We start from the raw sequence: 26,436 nt of genomic DNA, 5'->3' as shown, positions 1-26,436 counted from the left end.
TTCCCTCCCACTAGACTAAAAGTTCCTTGAAGGCAAGATCCCATCTCAGCCATCTTTCTATCCCCCATGCCTGGCACAATGTCCAGTATATACCAGGTGCTCAATAAATAGCTGAACTACTTTCCCCATAGCGTGGGACACACACACACACACACACACACACACACACACAGACACAGACACAGACACAGACACACAGAGAGAGACAGGGTCTATGCTCTGTTGCCCAGGCTGGAGTGCGATAGTGTAATCATGGCTCACTGCAGCCTCGATCTCCCGGGCTCAAGAGATCCTCCTACCTTAGCCTCCAAGTAGGTGGGATTACAGGCACGCATAATATTTTAAGTTTTTTGAAGGGTCTCAGTATGTGAGATGGGGTCTCGCTATGTTACCCAAATTGGTTTCAAATGATCTGCCCACCTCAGCCTCCCAAAATGCTGGGATTACAGGCATGAGCCACTACACTCAGCCCAGCGTACATATTTTTAATGCTCATGACTCACAAAGTCACATCTGGAGCATGCCGCATTGACTTGGATTTACACTTTTCCTAAAGAGCTAGCACAGAAAACTAGGAGCACGGCAGGTTATCTACAAATGATCAGCTTGGGCTGTGGAAAAATCAACTGTACAAGGCCCAGAGAGTACCATTCCAGGTGACACACTGGCAAAGCAACAGACTAGTTCTTCGGAAAAGAGACTTCAGCTCAGGCTTTGCAGTCACCAGTTGTCTGAGGAGGACTGGCGTGTTTCTTGGAAGAGCTCCGTCGGGTAATGGGTTACCTCAGACGGGGTACTCTTCTTCCTCCCCCATTTGTGCAGGTCCTGAGGGCTTCTCTGAATCTGTGTGTGTTTGGGAGAGCCAAGCACGTGGCTGTGCACCTATGTGGCTGAGTTACACACGGCTGAGTGGATGGTGAAAAGTGGAAGGAGACAGTCCCTCTCTTTTCTAATCTGGCCCAGCAATGAAACCATGCTCAGAAACTGCTGGCTTTCTACTGTAAGAAATCACTGCACGAGTGTCCTAACACACCAGCCTAAAAGCTGAGGAACTTTTAGGCCTCTGTTTTTAAACCTGGAAAAAGAAATAAAAGGTCAGGAAACACTGGATGATTCTGTAGCGTATCAAAGTTAGAAAGCCCTGAAGCACAGAAGTCAGTATCTGAGGTCCCCTGGGAGGTGGGAAACAGCTCAGTGGATGGAAAGAACACGGCTCTGGAGACAGGATTCAAGAGTTGGCAGCGTTGCTTTCCAGGCTTGACAGGAGCAAGCTAAGGCCTCCTGGTGCTCTTTGGGGTTGCAACGAGGATTAGTGAGACCAGGCAATCGACTGTGGGGTTCATGGTGAGAACTCACAGTTTTCCTTCTCTCCTCCCCATCTCCCGCACTCTATTGCCATGCAGGTTAAAGTGAATTACCCTACAGGCAGCTGCTGGGAAAAAAGGCTGTTTCAGATCTGCTGTGCTGAAACCCAAACCCAAGGAGCCCTTCATCTTACAAAAATCCAGGAATTCTGGATGTGGCCTACAGGAAGCATTTGGTGAAATTTATCTATTATTTTATTTTATTTTCAGACAGAGTCTTGCTCTGTTGCCCAGGCTGGAGTGCAGTGGCGCCATCTTGGTGGAAGCCTCCTGGTTCAAGTGATTCTCCTGCCTCAGCCTCCAACTAGCTGGGACAACAGGTGCACACCACCACGCCTAGCTAATTTTTTTTTTGTATTTTTAGTAGAGACAGGGTTTCACCATGTTGGCCAGGCTGGTCTCAAACTCCTGACCTCAAGTGATCTGCCCGCCTTGGCCTCCCAAAGTGCTGGGATTATAGGCGTGAGCCACCACACCCGGATGATCAAATGTATCTAACGTGGATGAGGGCTTTGGTTCTAAAATGTCTGAAAATAAAGTCAGAAGCTGCACATTAAGATGGGTAGTTTGAGGTCCTCTTTTTCGCTGGAGTTACAGCAAGTTTCCCAAGACAGACGCTGGTTTTGGCAAGGCAGGTAGGTGTTCTCAACTTCCCTCTATATGCCAAACCCCTGGCTTTGGCGAGCTGCCTGAATCAGGGTGAACTTTAGGTTCTGCCCCTGTGTTCTATGTAACATAAGAAGCAAAGATTATAAATGTAAGCAAACAGAGAGCAAAAGTCAACATGGGCAGCAGAAACAAAGGAAGACAATACCACTTAGTACACACGGTGGCCAGAAGTGGCAGGAGTTAGAAAGGGGTGAGGGACTATTCAAAGAGGACAGGATCAAAAAGCCTTCTGGGTTCTAATCTGCCTTGAAGTCATCAAAAACTGTTCCAATTCTGCTACAGTCTCATTAGAAACACAGGACTCCTTCCCCTTTCAGAGTCAGTGAAGTAATAGTGTCTAGCTAAGAAAAACATAATTTTCACATCCAGCTTTTTAAAAATGGGATTATTACTCAGAATACTGGTGAGTGTTTGCTTAAAGGTTTCTTTCTTTTAGCACATAAAGTTTTCAAACTTTGGATTGCATGGTTTAGGTTCACAAGGTTGTGATCTGGCTCTGTCACAGACACACCAGAATAACTGGTTGAGTCAAAAAAAAAAAAAAAAAAAAAAGCAAAGGTCCAGGAACAACAGTGGCTGGAATCAAAGAACTCTTCATAGTAGATGTCCTGAGCGTAGCTCCTCAATCGTGTGGAAGCTAAGGAAGAGTTTAGCGCCACCTTCTGGGAAAGGCCAGGAAGACCGTAAAAAATTGGATTGACTATGAGTTTAAGTATCCACCAGTAGACTGGGGGAAAAAAAACGACCAATGTCCCAGATTGGCACTGACATGGTCCTGAGATTTACAACAGAGTGCCAGCATGGCCCTGAACCTGGGACAAGAGTCCTCACTTAGCTAGGCTCAGTACCAGTGGGAGGGGAAATAAAAGTTCCAGGCTCTAAGTCTGGAGACCTGAGTTTTGGCTCTGGTTCTGGCATCAACTAGCCAAGTGAGGTTGGGGTAAATTTCTTCAATCTCTATGCCTTGGTTTTCCTTATCAGTAAAATGAAAGGGAGAACCTAAATCAATTATTTTAAAGGTATTTCAGATTATGACATCTTATCATCCAACTCTACCTGATGAGTCTCTTCCCCTGAAAAATGTGCATGCACAAAATTCCAAGGAACTTTGAAGAGCCTGAGGAGTAGTGTCTATATGAAATGACCTCTAACAAGACAGTCATCACATCCTTGCCTGGAAAAGTAGATTCAGGGCAACACAATGGACGTCTTCAAATGCGGTCGGGCTCTTACGTGGGAGATTTATTCTGTTCTACTCTAAGGGGTAGAATTAGGGCCAACGGGGCACATGATGAGAAGTGGAAAGAGTGGCAGAGAGTCCAGGAGGTGGTGTGTCCTGCTGTCCTGGAGATGCTGCAGAGGCTGGGCTGGCCTCTCAGGAGGTGCTCAGCATTAGATGGGAAGCTGGGCAGCACGTGTAAGGCTCCTCTTCGGCATTCTAATTCTGGTATCCATCTCTAAACACCCATGGCATTTCCTAGCCTAACGCGGACAATGTACTGGCTACCCTAGCTCAAATATGGACGGATTCCAAACAAAGCAGTAGCCAAAAGATACAAGTCGTATTTTTGCTGGTGTTTTAGAATTTGCTCAATTGCATTTAATAGCTTCTTAGGTGTATTTAGAGAAATGCGGTTGTAACTGCTTTATGTAGAATTTTTAAAACTTGACAATTGTATTCAAAATCAGTCTACTTTCTTCAATGGAAGAGTATAAAAAAGATACTATCTTCAATTTTCAACAATGTCAACCACCTTACTTCACTTGACTTAATGCCAGCCTCTCAGGGCAGGGTATAAAGCACCTGCCCCCCACCTCCCACCCAGCATACAAGTGCTTTAGATATCCAGAGTGTCTGTGACTTGTCCACAATTGCAGCCCGAGCTAGCAAAAGCAGCATGGGAACCCAGGCCTTCAAACCCCAAACCCAAAGGTGTTAACATTAAGCAATGGCTCTTTCTGAAGCTACAAGAGCTAAAAGGGCAGGTGTCACCTCTGGCTCCTTGAGAGTCAGTTCATTGGCGAGGCGGAACTACCCATGAGTAACGGCAGGAGCAGCCGCCACCACAGCCGCCACTCAGAACTAGACACCGTGCCTGGCACTTCACAAGCCTGTGAGGTGGGCTATGTTTCTTCACTCGCCAGAGAGAATATGAGGGCTCACAAAATGGTAAGTCTCCTGCCGTCTTGGCTCAGCGGGGTTCAACCCAGGAGTGTCTTCCAACCCATGCCCCCTCCCTTGACCACGTGGCCTTGGCTCCTAGAGTTCTCTCCCTATCTGCTCTTTCTCAGCCCATCTCAGGTTCTAACTCCCTAAGGAACTCTTCCTTGACTATTCTGGCCCACTCCTAAACTCCTGGTGCACTTCACTTGGAAGCACACATGACTCTTTGCTTTAATCTCAACTAAATCGCAAGGCCCTTGAAGACTACAGTACACCACTACCCATCAATTATAAAACATTTATTGGAGTTTGTGCTATTAGTGTGACTGCTGGCTCAGTAACTTGGAACCTCTCGATGAAGCTATACAGGTTTTGGGGTTTTGTCTTTTTATTAAAAAGCAAAAACCTACAAAGAAAATGGGGCTTCTGGTCACATCCCAAGGTTGGGCCCAGGGAAAACTGAAAATTTAGAATTTGAGGATTTAGGTTTGTTACTCAATAGCAACTTGTATTATCTTAAGGCTGGATGAAACACAGATAATCATCTAGTCCACTTGGTACGATAAAAGATAAGGAAAAACCAAAGTACAGAGGGGTAAAGGCATTTCTCCAGAGTTCATGCAGTGTATTATTTCCCAGTGTCCACGGATACAAATGACTGCTGCCCTGAAAGGCATCTAAGGGCCATTCTTGAGTGCAGGGGATCTGGCTGAGATGAGGTCAGCTAGTGATTCTAACCGGTATTTGATCACAGACCTCTGGCACACCGGTGCCTTTCTCTGGCTACGGTGTTTGTCTAAAGGACTGCATGAGACACCATGCTGGCTGGGCGAATCAGAAACCAGACAAGTTCCCAGGAAGTTCTCTTTTCTTTTATAAATAACTTTGGTCTGATTTTGCCATTTTAATTCTTTAAAGTCATAAAATAAAAAGTTAACCAGAAATGATTTAAAAATAAAACCCCTGAAGACATAATACTGGTGGTTTTATATTTATCTAAGAATCAAACTTCCCAAAACAAGTCAAACCACTTGAAGCTGGATTCTGGTGCCTTAAACACCACGACCTTTGTGTGTGTAGCAAGAAATGTTTGGTGACCCAGCACGGTGACATGAATGATGCTAATATTTTCCTCTTTTAACAGACAAGTGTAACTGGATATGCACTAACGTGGCAAAGTTCAGAATAAGCTAAGTCTAGTGATCGGAAAACCTCAATTACAGAATATCTTCAAAAAACAGAGTTGGGCTTCTTTCGAGTTGGGCTTCTTTCCGGTTTAAATAAAACATTTACTGCGAACTTCAACATTATGGGTACTACAGGCACATCGCAATGACTGGCAGCAACAAATATTCTTGCATTAAATGTGCATACAATGATTTATAATTAGTATGTTTCCTCAGAAATGGGCACTTCTGAAATGAATAAGGATGTCTGAGAACAGTTCTATGTAGCAACATTTGTAGAGCATATGACAATTTTAAAAGTGTATTTCTATATCATAATATCTTTCATTCTCACAACAGAACTGCTTATTCAGGGTTATGCTGAGATGAAGAAACCGGGAACAGCTGGACAACAGGAGACGCGAGACTAAAAACCAGGTTTTCTGCCTCAAGATTCGTATCTCACACTGACCCCAGAATCTCTTTGTAGTATCAATTTTCTTATTTAATCCTCTCTTTTTAATCACCAAAGGAGAGGTTCTGTACCAGCTCTAAGAAACAGATTACAAATTCTAACATAAGAAGAGTTTAAATAAATGGAGTTCTCTTGGAAACAGAAAACGGGTTCAAAATTTTAAAAGATCGCTCTCAAGGCCTTAGCCCTTTAAGGTGTTTGCTAAGTGCCAACTCTACTGCAGACCACAGTGGCTTCATGAATGAGGCACTGAAACTCAATAGCAAAATCTGTTTACTAAAAACATAAAAAAGAAGTTAGATAATGAAAGAGACTTATTCAAATAGGGACTATGAAAACATTATGTCTAAGCTCAGAAACACCAACTTTTAAAATAAACACTCTAAATCGGTGTCCAAATCCTTCATCTATCTTGCTTACTACAGAACATGTATGTTAGCTTTGGATGAATGGTGTCTGAGACAGATTTGGTACTTGGCACATTTTCAGTGTGTAAGAAACACATTCTGCACATATAGCTCCTTTCAAAAGAAACTGAGAAAGCAGATGCTTGCTTACATGAGAAAACAAGCCATCTTATCATCAGTCCTACCTCATCCATCTTCCCAAATAGTTTTTGTGACAAATTTCAGTTTACAGAAATTGTATTTCAAGAAGCTGTCCTTCCTCACTGCAGTCACACAGTCAGAGCCACAGTGCACGTGCTGGTGTGGTAACATCACGCTGGCAAGAGCAGGGCAGCTGGTGCCAGTGTCTCTACAAGCAGCCCCATGTTAACCTGCCGAGTCTTTATGCTCTTCATCTCCTGCTGAAGCCCAGTTTTTGTCTGGGAATACAAAACCAACCAGCTTCTTATTGAGAAGGAAGTTCCAAGAGAGCTCACTCTGGGATAAACATACTTTGGAAGTATTAGTAAGACAGGAAAATAGACTATGTCTTTGTATGACTAATAAAGTAAGTCTAGAAACATTTCAGATCCTTTTCAATAAATGTTTGGAGTCGTAAGAATTGAATACAATGATGAGAAAATGGAAGGACTAGAGAACAATTATGTGCCAACAAGATGCCTACAACACAAACTTTATGCGCATCTCAGCCTTCTACCCTAAAAAAACAGCAAAAAGGAATGGAAAAAGATTGGTTAAAATAAGAGGAAGCTAAGAACTTCAAGGGAAAAGAAAAAAAAGGAACGAAAAAGGAAAACCCAACCCCAAACCTAAATATACAGATTCTTGAGTTATTATAGTGGCTCCTGGCAAAGTGACAGAGTAAAGTTTTATAAGGAAACTCCAAGGGCAATGAGTCAAGGTGAGTCAAACTATGCAAAGCAGGAAGGCCTGCCAATGCAGGCACCGTTCCCAACACATCTCCTCCACCGGCTCTACCACAAGTCAGTAACGGCAGCATGGAGGCCCCTGAACCTGAGTGCTGCTAAGTTTATGTTAAGCAGGACATATGTTCTGCTCTTTTCCCTTGGGCAATTTAAAGCGCCTCATACCTGAGAATTTTCTCTCCTAAATTTCTAATTTTGCAGAAAAAACAAAAGATCTTCCAAGAAAACAGCAAATAACAAATCAATTACTTAATGTTGTTAACTTATACTTCTTAGGACTCACTTTAGATAGATATCTTCCAACTGGAGAGTCAGTAAGTGCGTGCCAAGACACCATGGACGGCCTGGCGTTTCATTTAAATGCCCAAGTCTAAGTATGTACTGCCCCATGAAAACAACTGATATCATCTCTATGTAAAAGAACATCAGGCCGGGTGTGGTAGCTCATGCCTGTAGTCCCAGCTACTCGGGGGGCTTAGGCAGGAGGACTGCTTCAGCCTGGGAGGTGGAGGTTACAGTGAGCACAGCTTGTGCCACTGCACTCCAGCCTGGGTGACAGAGCAAGACCCTGTCTCAAAAACAAAGCAAAACAAAAAGAACATTTTAATTTCATTTTTTGATCATGTATTCTCATGAAGGAGAAGCAATTATGGTTTTAAAAAGTTAGCAAATGCCAGCTGCCCCTTAAAGGAGACACAAAACCTAGCTATATCTCAGTTCTGCCAGTAACTACTGTGCATACAGTTCCTCTAGGACAAGCTTGTCCAACCCGTGGCCCAGGGCGGCCAACACAAATTCAAAAACTTTCTTAAAACATTATGAAAGTATTTTGTGATTTTTTTTTTTTTTTTAAGGCTCATCGTCTATCATTAGTGCGTTTTATGTGTGGCCTAAGACAATTCTTCCAATGCGGCCCAGGGAAGCCAAAAGATTGGACCCCCCTAATCTAGGACCTTCCCTCCTCACCTGGGAATCACTATATTGATCGTACCAGCTCACCTGGTCTTCACGTTTTTTAAATGAGTTATTATAAATGAAAAGTGCTTTGTTCAAATGTGAGTGATTATCGCCATCATGCAACCAAGCCAGATTTTGGAAGCCCAGTTATTAGTCTGAAAACACATCCATCCCCTGTGTACTGTGTGCTGTTTTCTAGGACTAGCAGGTGGAGAGAGGCCCAGTCTGAGGACAAGACCCTCGCCCTTGCTGAGCTACAATTGTGGTGGAGTTTTGAAGAGGTCACATCAGTCCCTGCTCAAGCAGCCACACAAATGCCAAACAGAACTATGATCTACGGTCTCCCTATGTAGATGGAAGAATTGTGTTGATTACAATTCCCTTAATCCATGAGTGTGCTCACATGACAGTCACACATGAGCCAAGAGATCAAACCGGGCGAGTAGTTATGTCTCACTTTGGGGTCAAACCCATTATCTGGCAGGCTGTTTTCTGAAGTTCCAATATATGATTTTGTTTCCCACAGTTCATTTTACTGAAGGGTGTCACCGAATCATTTGTATCAGGACAGCTCCAGCCACCTCCCCATTCTCTGTAGGCTTCTAGCTACTTGAAAGCCTGGTAAGGCACAGGGGTTGGACAATCCAGTAAGTAACAGGCTGAGTTTCTGCTGTGTGTGCACCCTCCATGGCACGTGTGCAGGATACAGAGACATGTTCTGCCGCTCTCTACCAGGCAGCTGACGTCCCAATGCCAGAAACTGCAGAGATGGCTTGCTAGCGTTTTAAATACTCAACAGCGAGTGGAAGGGGCATAGCAGGGCTACCTCCAATCAGCCTCATCTTGCAGAGACAAGCACACTGAATGCCGGCAGGGAGGAAGGTCAGTACAGCAGCGTGCTACCCGCTGTTGGCAGGAGCTGGGCTGGAACCACCCCTGGCCGTCTCATTTAATTCTCATGAAAAACTCTGTGGAAATATCCATTCCTGTTTTACACACAAGGAAACGGAGGCTCAGAAGGTGAAATGACTGGTCCACATATTTGGAGCAAGGAGGCATTGGTTCTGGGACTTGCATGTCTGTGATTCCAAAGCTGGTCTCCACCTCCCACACCAGACTACTAGAGGCTAAATGCCAGAAAGCAGCAGCAGACCCTTCCCTCCCACAAAGGCAGCCGGAAGCCCAGGCGTGGAACACATCTAAGGAACAGGGCAGGCCTGTTGGAAACAGCGAGAAGGAGCTGGGAACTGAACAAATGGCACTGGCCCTGGAACTGCGCCACTGCTCAACAAGGACGACCGCAATGGGACTCGACATGGCCGAGACCCAAGGAAGGGGCTCTTAAGCCGTGGGCTGATTCTGATTCCTCTATCTCCATATCCCAGCAGCTCCCCATGACCCGCCTGTTCAGCACCCCCGGCCACGTGACTGACTCACCTCCTTATGGGAGTCTTTGTGGGCTTCCAGAGTCTTCATAATCGTCAGCTCGGCGTAGTTTTTAAATCTTGCTGGTTGATTTCTCAGAATTTCCCTCAAAACTCTCAATGCCAGTGCTCGAATTGAATGCTAGAGTACAAGGGGAAAGGAAGACATCACCAAACACCACACTGCACTTTCACACATGGCAGTCAGCAGGTTCGGCAAGGCCAAGCACCCAGTTCTGGGTTCCCTGGAACCTTGCAGAACCCTCTACACAGATCACATGGTTTACTTGAAATCAGCTTTACTTGACACTGGCTCTCTAGACATCAGCTCCATGAAGGCAGGCACTGTGCCTCAGGGTGACATTCCCAGGACCCAGTGCCTGACAGGCACTGAAAAAAGCTTCTCAAACAAGCCGTGCACTCGAGACCAAATGAGGATGATACACCTAAGTTCATTACCAGTTTTCTGGGGATTTTCAGATTTCCTGAGGCTTCAGCCTACAAATTATGCTTCTGTAAAATGTATGAAAGAATGTGTACAAAGCACCTGGATGTTTCATCAACACAGCCTGTAAGACTGAACTCCACCTAAGGACAGTGGAAGGCCTGTCATTATTCCTGACCTTCCATGTGATGAGATCACTGGGTGTGTAGAGGCCTCAAGTTGGTTAAGGCCAGAGTCATGCATCTGGAGGAAAGCCATTCCAAACAGACTCCTAATCTCAATAAAAGAGAATGGAGTTTACACCAAACAGAGCCAGAAAGTACATCCTGATTCTTTGTCACTCATCTGTACAATTCACACACTAATACACCATTTTACCTGTCTTCTACATGACATCACTTTGTCTCCCAACAGAGCTAACAAGGCATAACTGCCTTACGAGCCAATACTTTGTCTTTTTTAAAAAGTATTTTTAAGAAGTTTTTTTTTAAAAAAAGGTAAAACAGATTACTTATTACCATTCTTCTATCTTTACTTATCCCTAAACCAAACTATTAATCCGAAGCATCAGAAAGCTATCTGAGTCTCCACAGCATGGCACGCAGCAGCCTCCCTGTCACTCGGTGGCCATGCAAGTCCCCTCTAGCTGGCCGTGGGCATGGCCTGTCACCTCCTGGCAATCCTCCCATCCCCCTCCTCCAGCCCCTCACCACAGCACTCTCTTCTCATTTCTGCTGGCCTACACAAAGCCAATGTGGATGGAGAAAGTTTTTCTTGCAGAGGTTTAATTCTGGTAATTCCCAGCATCTATTCCTGTTTCCATATAAGGGACCAGCTCCACAGGTGGGAGAAGGCAGGACTTTGACCAGATTACTCCCCCTTTTAAGAGTTCTCTATGTGCGATGTGCAGATCACAGACCAGGCATGTCACAAATGCCTAGTTTGTCACATTCAAATGTCCCAGCATAATGAAGTTTTTTAATTTTAAAATTAATAATACAAAAATCAGAATCATGCTTCTGGAACCTGCCACTTGACTGATTAAAATTATTGGAACTCTTAACATATGTAGGGGGGAACCAAGATGGAATTTCATGGAATGTAGCATTTAATTAGGTCTTTTAAAATGGACCTTTTTATTTCTCAATTACATATGAAACAAAAATCAAACTCACAAGTGAAAAAGTGTATCCTAAAAGACCACATTCTATGCTAATGAAGTTTTAAGAAATTCTGTGTTAAAGCAACTAGATGCAGGAACGAGGTTCCCTCAACTACTATAAACCCAGTTACAGACCATGCACGTAAGCCAAGAAGCAGCTTGTTGCTGATAAAAACATGACCTTACTAAACGTGCTCAGAAAATATGTGAAAAATGAACAAATAAATGTTTTGATGTAAACAGTAAGCACAACCCAGAAAGTAAAGCTGAAGCCAAGCCCAGCAAGAAAAGGACATTGTGACCCCATTACACGGAAAGGGGCAAGGTAAGGCCAAACCAGCATCTCACGTCTTTGTCTCCGAGGGTCTCCAGCAGCAGGAGCAGGATGGTCTTGAAGTGCTCCTCCCAGACACCCAGGCTGTCTTCCCGCGTGATCTTGAGCAGCTCCAGCAGGGCTCCCTTCCGTTCCTCCACTCGCTCGTTATGGTTGGACAGCTCTTTCAGAAGGTCAGCCACCAGGTCAGAATGGTCGATGGGCACTGGTGAAACACACCACACATACATCACCTCGTGAGGAAATGCCCGGCACAGGGGCTTCCTCAGTGGTGCCCAGTGGTCCTTCCCTTCCTGCCTCATCTCCCAGAGGCGACACCTCCTTCATGGTTCCCCTCCCAACCTCCACTCCACTTCACTGTCCGGCCTCAGCCTACACACCCTCCACCAACCTTCTCACCAAGTTCACTGTGAAAGCAGAGGTGCGAGACCAGCTGTCCAGTACCAACAGTCAACGTCTTCACCCTTCCTTGCTATCTTTTCCCTTCTACTTCAGATAGAGAGGAGAAATGCCTGCATCCACCAAAGTCCCTTTTCAACCCTCTTATTTTCTGAAACTCTCTCCCACTGCCATGGTCCTGAGTCAGCCCCACCACTGGACAGCCTTTTACCAGGGTCAAATCCACTCCCATACACACATGTTCCTCAAGGCCTCCTCACCAACACATCTGATTATCATCCATCCCCTTCTCAAATGTCTATAGCTTAGGAACCAGCATGGTGAACAAACACCAATCAAGGTGTTTGGACTACTGGTGGACTATCTATGTGGAGACTAAAAACTGGCCCAAGATGACTCAACATAGTTACCTGCAGGGCTGTGAACACGGTTTCTATGGCAGAAAGGCACATCCTTTCTCCTCCATGTTCTTTTAAGAAACCTCAACTCTGAATATTCAACTTTAAATAGAGAGGATGAAAAAACAAACACATCAGACAAGTTATTAGGAACTACTTAAACGGGTATTTGCATACTTCTTTAGCCTCTAAGATGGGGTAGCAAACACACAAGAAAGCCTGAAACGGTAAAGAACTCTGTCATTTCCTCCTGCCTTCCTACCTTTTTCTCCTTTTCTTTAAGCCTTTTAGTAAACAGTTGGTGAATAACCAACATTGTAATTTCTACCTTAACCGAGATCTATCAAGGATAAGGTAAACAATTCTATAAGCAATGAAAACAAGTAGTCCACTTCTCCCAAGAAGTGCCAGTCCTTACAAACACTACACCCTATTCGCTCACTGCCCAGTAAGCAGAGTGTGGGCAGAGTCTGAGACGCTACCCACCAGTCCATAAGCAATGAATAGCCAAGTGATTTGGCTTTTCATCCCTACAGCCGCTTCTGCTTTCAAACAGAGAACTTCTCTTCTATCTTAGCATTCCCCTACTATCTGATCCCTGCAAGAGGATCAGCTTTCTTTTCTCTGGGCCCCCACTGGATCTGGCATCTGCCTCCAGCACAGGCCTTCTCTGGCGCTATCAGTCTACTTCCCTGACAGACCGTCAGCTCTCTGAGGCCAGGGACTGTGTCTCCTGTGCCTCAGTCCCCGGCAACCCATACACTTCATGACACACAGTAGGCCCTCAGTGAATTTTAACTATTTAGAATTCTAATGTAGGTTCTAATGACTCATTCAAGCTTGAGAAATAAACAGGCTTCAAAACCATAATTTTTTAAAAGCACTATCAAATTGAAATAAACCAAATCATGTAACATGAGAGATGAAAAAACAAATAATTAAGTTTTGGATAAAAATACTGTTGCACAAATACATACTCATCACTCACTAGTTTATTCAATAATGGACACTGGTCTTAACACAGGAGCCAGAAAGAAACCAGACTAGCTCTGCCTCTGCTCCCTACTTCCTATGTTATGTGCTTACGTTACATTTTGGGCAAATCTTTCTGACCCCACGCTTAGCTTAGCACCACACACGGTAATGCAAGTGGTCAGTGTATGCCAAACCCCTGCCTCCCAAATGCAGCACGGAGGTCAACACAGCTCCAGGAAGACCTGGTTACAAAGCAGGTGTGAGAGGAGAGGGAAGCCTCGGAGCGGTGCTTCAGGATCTCACTCCACAGCTCAGGGAGCTGGGAAGCGCAGGTCCAAGGCCTTCACAAAGGCTGAGCCCATGCTCGCCATGTTTGTTCCTACGCCCCTGGCTTGCCTGGGCCCTGGGTTCTGCAGCAGAGCCTCCCTGATAGTAGAGTTGGCCTTCCCTCACGCTCAGCTGTGGCAGTGGCTACTTCATATCATGTGTGACTGTTTATTTCCTCACTGCCCTGCCACTTGTGCTTCTGTTCACTGCCGTGTTCCCCGTGCCTAAGCACACAGTAGGGATTCAGTAAGTAGTGCCTGAACAAATGACTAAGCAGAAAGAACAGACCCAGCGTCTCCATTTACATCTGACCAGTGGGCCTGGTACTGGCCAGACAGGAGGGAGCACAAGGGAAGCACTTCTGGGTGGGGACAGTTAAGCAAAGAGACACCAACCATCTCGAAGCTGCTCCATGTCATCATCGAACACAGCCTCTTTCAGGGCAGTCTTGTCATAGGTGTTGATGGCATCTGAGTAGGGGTACGGGTTGTAGTCTCGTGCCCGCGGTCCCGGGAAGGCGCGCGGAGGCTGGGTGTTGAGTAGCGAGGTCTTGTTATCCAGAGCTGTCCGGCCTCCTTCTACCTCGCTGGTGGCAGGAGAGGCAGCACCCCCATCGCGGGACACCTGGAGCACAGCACACTGTCAGTTCCCTTCTGGGACTTGTAATGGACATTTCCTTTGAATGTTCAGAAATATTAAGAGGGCCAGAGATTTTCACTTGAAATATGTATGGCCAGTGACAAAAGGACAGCTATTAGTATTGCAGTGTAAAAACACCAAATCCATAAACTACCATAAAAGGAACAATATGCCTGCATTTGCATCTAGTCTTTACACTTCAAATCTCCTTTCCTTTGTAATTTGGTGATTCACTTTACCAAGACGTTTCCTGAGGGATGAAAGGCTCAGAAGCCTTTCCTTGAGAAGGAAAGGCTGTCCACTCACACCCCTGCTCTCAAGGACCAGATCAGCAATGGGGGATTCGCACTGCGGCCCTGCCCACATCCACAGACAGAAGCTCTTCCAACCGCCATCATTAAGTCTAATGGGTGTCATCCATCCCCAAATTAATTCCTTGTACTCTATGTATTCCTGCCTAGTGCTGGGCCTCAATGTGTCACAACCTCCTGTGACAGAGAACTCAGCACCTCCTAGGCATATCATCCTTCTTTTAGATATTTCTGACTCAGAGTTGTTATGCTGGGTCAAAGAACAGGTCTTTAGTATCTTCCGAATTTTGTTTTTCTTTGCTAGTATATTCTGAATGTTGTCTTCAACAAATTCAACCGCTGGCCTTCTGACTGGCCCCTTGCCATGGTATTGACAAGAACAAATCACTTTTACTCTTAGGGTCCTCTCATATGGGGCACACCACTGGTCTAGCCCCTTTGCAGGTGGCAGTGTAGCCCAGCGGGTGTGGGCTGGTGCTGGCAACGGGGCCAGACTGTTTTCCTCATCCCAGACATCTGACTATCCAACAACGGTGGAAACATTCCAGGCAGCCAGAACACGTCGGTGACACGTATGGCAAAATTTTTACTTGTGCTGATGACAGGATACATTTCTCTCAACTTGTGCTAATGCATTTACACTTTTTTCTGGTTGTAAAAGAAAAGTAGATGTAACATATCATTTTAATCATTCCTAAGTATATAATTCAGTGTCATTAAATACATTTATGATATGTAACCATCACCACTATGTATACCCAAAACTTTCTCATCATCCCCAACAAAAACCCTGCATCCTCATCCCTCTCCCTTCCCCACAATCCCTGATAAACTTTATTTTACTCTGTCTCTCGGAGGTTGCCTATGCTAGGTACCTCAGGTAAGTGGAATTGCTGAGCACATCCCACTGTGTGTATATACCACATTCTGTTTATCTGTTCATCTGCTGATGGGCACTTGGGTTGCTTCCGCCTTTTGGCTCTTGTGAATAATGCTGCTATGACACAATGGTGCACAAATATCTGTTCAGGTCCCTGCTTTCAATTCTTTTGGACTTGAATCTAGTGGAGGTGCTAGGATGCATTTGGTTTTTAACACCCACAAACAAAATTTTATATTAATTAAGATGTAAAAAGAATTCATAATATATGCATAGACAGAAACAAATTAAGACTAAAAAGGTATAAATCAAATCTTAACAGAGGTTTTCTCTGGGTGGAAGAAAATTCACGGATGGTTTTAATTGCTTCTTTTTATAAGTCTTCTAAAAATACTACTATTATAATGAAAAATTATTTATAAAAGAAAAAGGTAAGCCATTGAACAGGAGGTTTAAAAAAAACAACAAAAAAAGAGAAAGGTTTTAAAAACTTCAGACATTTTAAAAATAAAGCTCAACTGCCAATTCTAATCACTGTTAACAACAAAACCTTACTACCTCAGTGTGTGTCTCCACGCAGGCTTTGCGCAGCAGGAATCCTGTGTGCACGCTGCCTTCTGTTTTTTTTTCCTTACAGTGCAAGCATTTCCCACGTGGATGAAGTTTTTGTAACCACCATGTTTAATCACACCACTACCTCTACTTGGGTTTTAAAAAGATTTACTCAGATGTTCCCCTTTAATATTTTTGCTACTGTAGATAATGCTGAAATAAGCTACCTTATGGAAATGACATATATATTTTTTTCTTCTGTTGAGTTCTTTCTTTAGTGTAGACTAACCATACTGGGTAAAGAATATGCAAATCACTTTTGCTAAATATAATTTTGCTGAGTTCCAAAACATTGTATCAATTTCCCATCGCACCAACATTACACTAGATCCTTATACTCTTTCTAGTATTAAATGTTATAATTTCTATTAAAGCAGAGCAGAAGGGAACCTTGATATAAGTCTGCTGTATTTCTGTAAGTGACCATAAGGATGGGCTTTCTCCCTATGTTGAATGTCTTCATTTTTGCTGTGTGCACCACCCTCCTACTGCATCTGACATTCATCCTATGGCTTGTCTCCCTAGATTTGGTTTCCTTGTTAGGCTTAAGAGGAGATGTACTGGCTCCTGAATCTTTCACATTTAACAGTTTTATATTCACCTCAATGTTTTAGCTAAAAATATGGTAAGTGGTGGCTAAGTCAATTTTGAAGCTCCTTCATTCTTCGATTTTCTTTCTCTTTTTTTTTTTTTTGAAACAGAGTTTCGCTCTTATTGCTCAGGCTGGAGTGCAAATGGTGCAATCTTGGCTCACTGCAACCTCCGCCTTCTAGGTTCAAGCAATGCCCTGCCTCAGCCTCCCAAGGAGCTGGGATTACAGGCATGTGCCACCACGACTGGCTAATTTTTTGTATTTAGTAGAGATGGGGTTTCACCACGTTGGTCAGGATGGTCTTGAACTCCTGACCTCAGGTGATCCACCCGCCTCGGCCTCTCAAAGTGCTGGGATTGCAGGCGTGAGCCACCGTAACTGGAAAAAGTAACCCCTCATGCATCCACCTTTTCTACTGTTCTTGGTAGTTCTGTTTCCCTAGTCAGATTGCTCCATTCCTCACACTCCTCACAACAAGTCCCCCGCTTCAAAGCAGGCCTCCTTCCACTGCCCTGGGAAACCAGCAGTGGGAAGACGCTCTACTTCCTGCTTCAAGCCCCTAAAGCTGCCCTCCTCCCTAGCTAAGACCAGTCATTCCACCTGGGTCCTAACCTCAGATCCCCACATCCCGAAGGATCCGCATCCAATCATCTGCTCCCCTGCGCTGTGTAGGCAAGGTGCTTCTCTCCACCGGCCCTGCTGGGAGAGATCTTTCCCATCTGAAATGCCCCGTGATCCTCATTTCTCTCCAGTTTGTTCCTCAACGTCTTCATCCACTGTGATCTGGTTTCCATTCTCAACCCTGCACTCAACTATGCTCACAAGAGCCAATGTACTCCTGGAAGAAACTAAATTTGGATATTGCAGACTGTAATTACGTGTAAAGTTTATTTAAGAAGAAAAAACATGCAAGTCCAGTGAGTCCATTCTCAAAGGAAAGGTCTTAACTTTACATCAAAACGTTGGCAAGTAAATGTGTATTTTATATCTTTTAGGTTAAAATAGAACATTTAACGTGGATAATAAACAAATAATCCAATGGAGCCTTTTCATTTCATATGTGACCCGTTATCTCTGCAGCATGGCCCCTTTGGCTAGAATGTCCTTCCTGAAATAGTCTCCCTTATCTTCTATGCCACTACCCTCTCCTGGTCTCCCTCCTGTCAGCTCTAGCTTCTGTCCTTCCCTTAGTGCTGATGCTCCTTAGGATTCTGTCCTTATCCTTTACCTGGTGATTTCACTTACTCACTTTTCTTTAGTTATGTTCAAGCAACTAATCAATATCTCTCAAATGTCGAACTTCAGCCTGAATCACTGGCTGAAACAGACTGGTATATCCAAAGTCCTGATGGATATATTTGCTTAGATATTCCACAATTTCTGCAACTTGCATGTATTCAAAAGAGCATTCATTGTATTTCAAAGACAGCATCTCCTTCTAGAGTAATATTTCACTGAATTGCACTAGCATTTGCTCAATAGCCCCAGAAGACTTCTGATTCTTGTTTCTGCTCATGCCCTATTCAACCCCACTTCCTCCTGAATTATTCTCCATTCCAAAGTTAACAGTAGCCTGTCTAAAATATAAGTATGACTATGCCACTTCGCTGCTTAAAGATCCTTCAATGACTCTAATATCACCAGGGTAAAGTCACAGCATTGGTTGGGAATACCCCAGTGAGCACATCCTTACTGAGCTGGCCTCTGCAGCTCTGCTCTGAATCTCCCCAACCACTCCTCATGCCCAGTCTTCTCCACTTCATCCACTTCAAACAGGAAATCACACCATGCCCACGGCCATGTCTTAGTCTTCGAACAGGCCCTCCTCTGACTACAACCCTCCTACTCAACCTGACAAACTCCTCTGGACCTCCAGGCTTCAGTTCAGAGGTGACGACATCCTCTCTTTTGCACAGCTCATATGGTTTGGCTCTGTGTTCCCACCCAAATCTTATGTCAAATTGCAATTTCCAATATTCGATAAGGAACCTGGTGGGAGGTAATTGGATCATGGGGATGGAATTCCCCCTTGCTGTTCTCATGATAGTGAGTGAATTCTCATAAGACCTCGCTGTTTAGAAGTGTGTAGCACTTCCTCCTTTGCTCTCTCTCTCCTGCCACCATGTGAAGACCTACCTGCTTCTCCTTTGCCTTTCTGCCATGACTGTAAGTTTCCTGAGGCCTCCCCAGCCATGCCTCCAGTATAGTCTGTAGAACTGTGAGTTAATTAAACCTCTTTTCTTTATAAATTACCCAGTGTTAGGTAGTTCTTTATAGCAGTGTAAGAACTAATATAGAAAATTGGTACCAGAAGTGGGGTATTACAATAAAGATGCCTGAAAATGTGGAAGCAACTTTGGAGCTGGGTAATGGGCAGAGGTTGAAACAATTTGGAGGGATCAGAAGAAGACAGGAAAATGAAAGAAAAGTTTGAAACTTCCTAGAGACTTGTTGAATGGTTGTGACCAAAATGCTAATAGTGATATGGATAGTGAAGTCCAGGCTGAGGTGGTCACAGATGAAGATAATGAACTGGAGTAAAGGTCACTCTTGATATGCTCTAGCAAAGAGACTGGCAGCACTGTGCCCCTGCTCTAGAGATCTGTGGAACTTTGAAGTTGAGAGAGATGATTTAGGGTATCTGGTGGAAGAAATTTCTAAGCAGCAAAGTGTTCAAGATGTGGCCTGGCTGCTTCTAAAAGCCTCTGCTCATTTGCACAAACAAAAAAATGACCTGAAACTAGAACCTCTATTTAAAAAGGAAGCAGAGGGTAAAAGTTTGGAAAATTTGCAGCCCAACCGGGCAGCAGAAAAGAAAAACTCATTTTTGGGAAAGAATTCAAGGCTGCAGAAATTTGCATAAGTAATTAAAAGCCAAATGTGAATAGCCAAGACAGTGGAGTAAACGTCTCCAGGACATTTCAGAGACCTTCATGGCAGTCCCTCCCATCACAGACCTGGAGACCTAAGAGGGAAAAATGGTTTTGTGGGCCAGGCCCAGGGCCTTGCTGCTTTGTGCAGCCTTGGTACATGGTGCTCTGCATCCCAACTGCTCCAGCCCCAGCTATGGCTGAAAGGGGCCAAAGTACAGGTTGGGCTGTTGTTTCAGAGGGTGTAAACCCCAAGCCTTGGTGGCTTCCATGTGGTGTTGGGCCTGTGGGTATGCAGAAGGTAAGAAATGAGGTTTGGGAGCCTCCACCTCGATTTTAGAAAATGTATGGAAATGCCTGGATGTCCAGGCAAATGTCTGCTGCAGGAGCAGAACCCTCATGGAGAACCTCTAGTAGGGGAGTGCAGAGGAGAAATGTGGGGTTGGAGCCCCCACACAGAGTCCCCACTGGGACACTGCCTAGTGGAGCAGTGAGAAGAGGGCCACAGTTCTCCAGATCCCAGAATGGTAGATCCACCAACAGCTCTCAACATCAGCCCATGAAAGCAGCTGTAGGGGCTGTACCTTGCAGAGCCACAAGGGTGGAGCTGCCCAAAGCCTTGGGAGCCTACCCCTTGCATCAGTGTGTCCTGGATGTGAGACATGTAGTCAAAGGAGATTATTCTGGAGCTTTAAGATTTAATGACTGCCCTCCTGGGTTTCAGACTTGCATGGGACCTGTAGTCCCTTTGTTTTGGCCAATTTCTCCCTTTTGGAATGGGAGCATTTACCTAATGCCTGTAGCTCCATTGTATCTTGGAAGTCACTAATTTGTTTTTTATTTTACAGGTTCATAGTTGGAAGGGACTTGCTTTGTCTCAGATTAGACTTTGGACTTGGACTTTTGAGTTAATGGGGGAATGAGTTAAGACTTTGGAGGACTGTTGGGAAGGCATGACTGTGTTTTGAAATGTGAGGTCGTGAGATCTGGGAGGGGCAAGGGGTAGAATGATATGGTTTAGCTCTGTGTCCCCACCCATATCTCATGTCAAACTGTAATTTCCAGTGTTGGGGGAGGGACCTGGTGGGAGGTGACTGGATCATGGGGGTGGACTTCCCCCTTGCTGTTCTTATGATAGTGAGTTCTCACCAGATCTGGTTGTTTAAAACTGTACAGCACTTCTCTCTTCACTGTCTCTCTCCTGTCACCATGTGAAGACATGCTTGCTTCCCCTTATACCATGACTGTAAGTTTCCGGGGGCCTTCCCAGCCACAACTCCTGTATAACCTGTGGAACTGTGAGTCAATTAAACCTCTTTTCTTTATAAATTACCTAGTTTCTGGTAGTTTTCTTTTTTTTTGAGACAGAGTCCACTCTGTTGCCAGGCTGGAGTGCAGTGGCGTGATCTCGGCTCACTGCAACCTCCGCCTCCCGGGTTCAAGTGATTCTCCTGCCTCAGCCTCCTGAGTAGCTGGGACTACAGCTGTGCGCCACCAAGCCCAGCTAATTTTTGTATTTTTAGTAGAGACGGGGTTTCACCATGTTGGCCAGGATGGCCTCAATCTCCTGACCTTGTGATCTGCCTGCCTCAGCCTCCCAAAGTGCTGGGATTACAGGTGTGAGCCACCGCACCCGGCCTCTGATAGTTCTTTATAGCAGTGTGAGAACCGACTAATACAACATCCTCCCTAGGTACCACAACTAGCCACGGGTCTCCTGGATGCTGAGCAGTGGCCATACTCACTGCACCAGGATCTTGTGCTTATCTGTCTGCCTCTCCCATGAGACTGGAGCTCTCAGAAAGCCATGGTGGTGTCTGGTTCAGGCTCACTATTTTTATTACATCATGAAACATAACTATGTCCAGAATAAACAAAAGCAAACTGAGAAAAAAGGCACTTAACATTCCTTGAAAAGATAGCTGAGGGCTACTCTTTTGAAATTGAAATTTTGTAAAATTAATTACCTTGGGCCTCTTACTACTATTTTATGGTTATTATCAAAAAGACAAAAAATAACAAAGGTGAGGATGTGGAGAAAATGAAGTTCTTATATACCATCGGTGAGAATGTATATTAGTATAGCCATTATAGAAAACAGAACAGCGGTTTTTCAAAAACCTAAAAATGGAACTGCCGTACAACCAACAATTCCACTACTGGGAATTCATCCGAAGAAAAGGAAATCAGTATATCAAAGAGAAGCCTACACCCTCATGTTTGTTACAGCACTATTCACAACAGCCAAGATACAGAATCAACCTAAGTGTCCCTCAACAAATGAATGCATAAAGAAAATATGACATATATACACAATGGAATACTATTCAGCCATAAAAAGAAATGAAAGCCTATCATTCACAGCAACATGCATGAACTGGAGGACATTATGTTAAGTGAAAAAAGTCAGGTACATTAAGACCAAAATCATATATTCTCACTCATTTCTGGGAACTAATAAGAGTTGAGCTCATAGAAGTAGAGAGTAGAACTGTGGTTACTAGAGGCTGGGAAAGGTGGGGGTGGGGGAGGAAAAGAGGCTGGTTAATAGCTACAAAACTACAGCTAGGTAAGAGGAATAAGTTCTAATCCTCTATAGCAGGAGTCCCTAGCCCCCTTGCCATAGACTGGTATTGGTCTGTGGCCTGTTAGGAACTGGGCAGCACAGCAGGTGAGCAGTGGGCAAATGAGTGAAGCTTCATCTTATTTACAGCCACCCCGCATTGCTCACATTACTGCCTGAGCTCTGCCTCCTGTCAGATCAGTGGCAGCATTAAATTCTCATAGGAGCGTCAACTCTGTTGTGAACTGCACATGCAAGGGATCTAGATTGCGTGCTCCTTATGAGAGTCTAATGCTTGATGATCTGTCACTGTCTCCCATCACCCCCAGATAGGGCCATCTAGTTGCAGGAAAACAAGCTCAGGGCTCCCACTGATTCTACAACATAATGAGTTGTATAATTATTTCATTATATATTACAATATAGTAATAACAGAAATAAAGTACACAATAAATGTAACGTGCTTGAATCATCCCCAAACCATCCTCCCAACATGTGGCCCAGTCTGTGGAAAAATTATCTTCCACAAAACCAGTTCCTGGTGCCAAAAAGGTTGGGGACTGCTGCTGTATAGTACTGTAGGGTAAATACAGTTAACAACAGTTTATTGTGTACCTCCAAAACACTAGGAGAGAGAATTTTCAATGTTCCCAACACAAAGGAATGATAAATGAGGTGATGGATGTACTAATTACCTTGATTATTATACATTCTACACATGTATCAAAATATCACTTTGTAGCTCATAAATGTGTACAATTATTACATGCCAACTAAAACGAAAAGGAAAACATTATTTTAACTACAGGAAAAAAATAATGATGAAGCTCAGTAATCATGATGTTCAGTGTTCAGAAGTCTCATTATCTGTCATTTAACTGATACAGAGTTCTCTTTTAGCCTAGGCATACTTACAATATCACATTCCTTTTTGCCATCTCGTTTAATGGGCTCATTCAGATCTTCTTGGCTTCGAAAACTAAACTTTTCAATGGCTTCTGTAACTCCACGTAAAGAACTATAGATTTCTTCAGAGTTCAGGTTCTCTGTATCATAGTCCAGCATGCTAAAGATAAAAAATAATTTATTTCTTAAACTGAGGTACATACATGGAACTGAGAGGTGGGCATAAGTTACTTCCCATAATTTAAAGAATAAGACATATTTATAGTTTTGTTTATCAGGTGATTTGGAATGAAAAGGAGGCATATTTTGTTAGAGTACCACCACCGGACAATTACACATCTTCCTTGTTAAAACTACCAAACACATTACATCAGCACTCAATAAAAACCAGCGGGAAACAACAGTAACCACGAGAATGTAGGAACTCAAAGAGTGACACTGGTGACTGAAGGCACGAGATAATGAAAGTGGAAAAATAACTTTCTCATTTTGAAGATGGAAAAAAGGAGTTTGGTTGTTACTGGTCCCAAATGTACAAACTTAAGAGGAATGGGCAGTTGGAAATAAAGCTAGTACTACTAGCAAATTTCAAAGGGGCAAAGTAAATAACCTCACGAGACAAGGTTATACTCCCAGGTATCCAATCCAGAAAACAAATAAAACCCTATTAAAAAAACAAAAACAAAAACAAAAAAACAAAACAATCCTAGACTCAAAGTCAGATCCACCCTACAAACGGGCCCAGAAAGTCTAAGTCACACATCATCTCACCCAGGAGCCTGACTCTTCTACATGCTTCTGTTTGGAGTTTTAGAACCAAAGCAGATTTTATAAAAAGTCACATTCCTGGATGGACATCTAAGAATCCTCATAAAAGCAAGAAATCTTTGTTGTTCATGGACAAGTGTTATTGACTGCTGTCTTTATAGACATTGGGCATAGCAAAACATGAAGCAAAAAAGCCAAACAATCCTTTCTGGTGCACTATAGTTTGTCAACAAGTGCCCTGTAGATGTCTGGAAAGTGCACTGAAACAGGGAGAATCCTGAGAACAAAAACCATCCTGAGAATATAAAAGTTTTAAAAGCATGGGATGGATATACCAGCATAAAGCAAACAAAACATGAAGCAACAGTCAACCAAGGGCAAGTTAAAAAAAAAAAAAAAATCTTAGTTTAAATGTCACTTGTTTCAAGAAAAGATCAGATGAATTCACCTAATTTAATTTTTAAAATAGTCCTGAGCTATACTGAGGATTGCTAGGGACACGCAAAGAATCCTTGGCTGTATGTAAGTAAGCATGCAACACTGTTTAAGGACTAAAGAAAAGCAATCTTCCTGTTCTTCAAGAGAGTAGTAACTGAAGAAACTAAGTATCCTTCCTACACGACCAATCCTATACATTCCCCCAAAGTGAGTTTCCTGTAATGTAAAAATGATGAATATTTACTAAGTACTCTTCCTTAAGTACTCTGCCCTTAAAAAAAAAAAAAAAAAAGGTTTGGGCAGATGAGCAAGGTAAGATTTGGAGAGCTCTCACTTGGAGTGGCCAGATCTCTACTGGCTTGATGTTGCAATGATCCAAGTGTTTTCTAGGGCTGGTAAGTTCTAGAGCCCAAGAGCTGACCACAATCTCAAAGATGGGAGCTATTTGTCTAGAATTGCAAATACGGCCCAGATAAAACCCACTTTTCCTGATGAATGAAAGAAAATACATAACCCAATTGTATTCGGAGCGTTCACAAAAAAACCAAACAAACAACAACAACAAAAAAATTTCAACTCGAAGATTGACTTGAGCATCAACCAAAAAGAAATGTGAACCTTAAACAGGTATGCTGTTGAAATTCCATGTCTCAACTGATAGGAGGTAGAATAAAAAATTTGAACAGAATTTAAGATCTCAACCTCTTCTATGTTCACAAGGCTGTCTGTCAAAGAGGCAACACTCCTTAGACGTGAGGAAGGCAGGACCAAGGGGCCAGAGGCTCCCCTCCTCCTTCTGAGGACACCACAATACTAGCTCATGTACAGACAAGGCATTTATACATCTGGCCAGTACACTATGTTTTATATATAAAGACTGAGTATTATGACTCAAACAAAAAATATATATACAAGATGTAAAAAAAAAAAAAAATGCCTTAAAATACTTTTAATCACAACAACCAAAAATAACAGCATAGCCCATGCAAAAGAAAAAAATCCAAAAAACTGAAAGAACGATGGGATGGACAAGAGGAAGTCTGGCGGAACGTTCAAGTTTTTTAAGGGATGTCACAATATTATTTTCCATATGTCGCTTCAGATAATGTCAGCTTTCAGATAATTCATCTCATTATTCTTAACCTGAACTTTCCTAAAAATATTTCATTTCAGATCACATCACTTCACTATTACAATAGCCTCTTTTTAGAATAAGAAAATAAAGGATTCTGCCAGGTAATTTCCTCCTTCTCACTTTGAATTAATAAACCAACTCAAACTCCCAATTTAGGAGCACCATTTGCAGAACTAAGAACAATCGAAGGTGTCTTCTTTTAGACGCACTAGCCTGAGGTTTGAAGTATCTCCTTGGTATGAAGCTAAAACAGTGAGCTGCAGGTGAGAGGCATAACTGCTTAGCTCTAGGAGGAAATGGACCATGCTACTTTCTTTGCTATTTTTATGCTTTGGCTTGATTTGTAGTTTTCCAAATCAGTATCTGTTAAGTTCTCACTTAAAGGAAAAAGGAATTTCCCATGAAAGCCATTATCAAGGAGGGTAGATATTATGTCCTCACAAGCGGTATATGAGGGAGCCGCAGGACGGCCTCAGAAGTGGACTGAGAAGAGAACTGGGGAAACCTCAGTCTGCCATCTGCCCCACAGCCCGTCTTGTTTCAGCCCTGAGACAACCCCAGGACATAATTCTTGGGTTAGAGGTCAGGCCCTGATCACCTGTAAATACTCTGGTTAGACTCCAGAAGGGTTCTCTTAGGGTTTTTTAGATTAGGGAGAATTCCTTAATCAGTCAATAGTCACTGACCTAAGGTTAGGCTTACGTCAGGCCATGCCACCCAACATGGAAGCTGAATGCGGCCCTGGGCTTGCCCGCTGAAGGATTCATGTCGTGGGGAGGGAGGAGGGCATGGGGTCAGGTCTCCAAGAGAGAGAAACTGGAGAGAGAAGTCTGCCTTCTTTGTCATTTTGTAGCAAAAGGGTACAATGTATAGATTGAGCATAGTCATTCTTTGTTATGGAATCAACAGGATTTTGGCACAGAGCAAAGAAACAGGCATATAGATTCCCTCTTAGTTTTATGTAACTGATAGGTTTTCTAAATGTAAAAGTCTCTAGTCAACTATCCCTGCCTCCAATGGGCAACAGAAGTTGTAAGCATTTAGTAAGCATTCTCTCTTAATGAGTTAGGTCAACACGTATTATTGTGTACATATGTGAAACATGATCCTAGGAATGGGATGTGCTCTGG

At 43.6% G+C, this 26,436-nt stretch overlaps 1 protein-coding gene across 1 annotated transcript in view; it reads right to left on the bottom strand.

The window, feature by feature from the left end:
• LOC112617106 (CLIP-associating protein 1) overlaps positions 1-26,436 on the bottom strand; it is a 304,277-nt gene that overhangs the window by 14,501 nt on the left and 263,340 nt on the right. The window contains exons 34-37 of the mRNA XM_025373821.1: positions 22,975-23,125; positions 13,988-14,216; positions 11,508-11,698; positions 9,566-9,694 (exon numbers count right to left, since the gene is read on the bottom strand). Coding sequence (XP_025229606.1) covers positions 9,566-9,694; positions 11,508-11,698; positions 13,988-14,216; positions 22,975-23,125 — 700 coding nt within the window. The remainder of the gene's footprint in view (positions 1-9,565; positions 9,695-11,507; positions 11,699-13,987; positions 14,217-22,974; positions 23,126-26,436) is intronic.

Source organism: Theropithecus gelada, unplaced genomic scaffold (genome assembly GCF_003255815.1).
Source record: "Theropithecus gelada isolate Dixy unplaced genomic scaffold, Tgel_1.0 HiC_scaffold_15883, whole genome shotgun sequence".
NCBI classification, from domain to species: Eukaryota; Metazoa; Chordata; class Mammalia; order Primates; family Cercopithecidae; genus Theropithecus; species Theropithecus gelada.
Note: the sequence above shows the minus strand (reverse complement) of the source record. Positions and strands in the feature narration are given on the sequence as shown.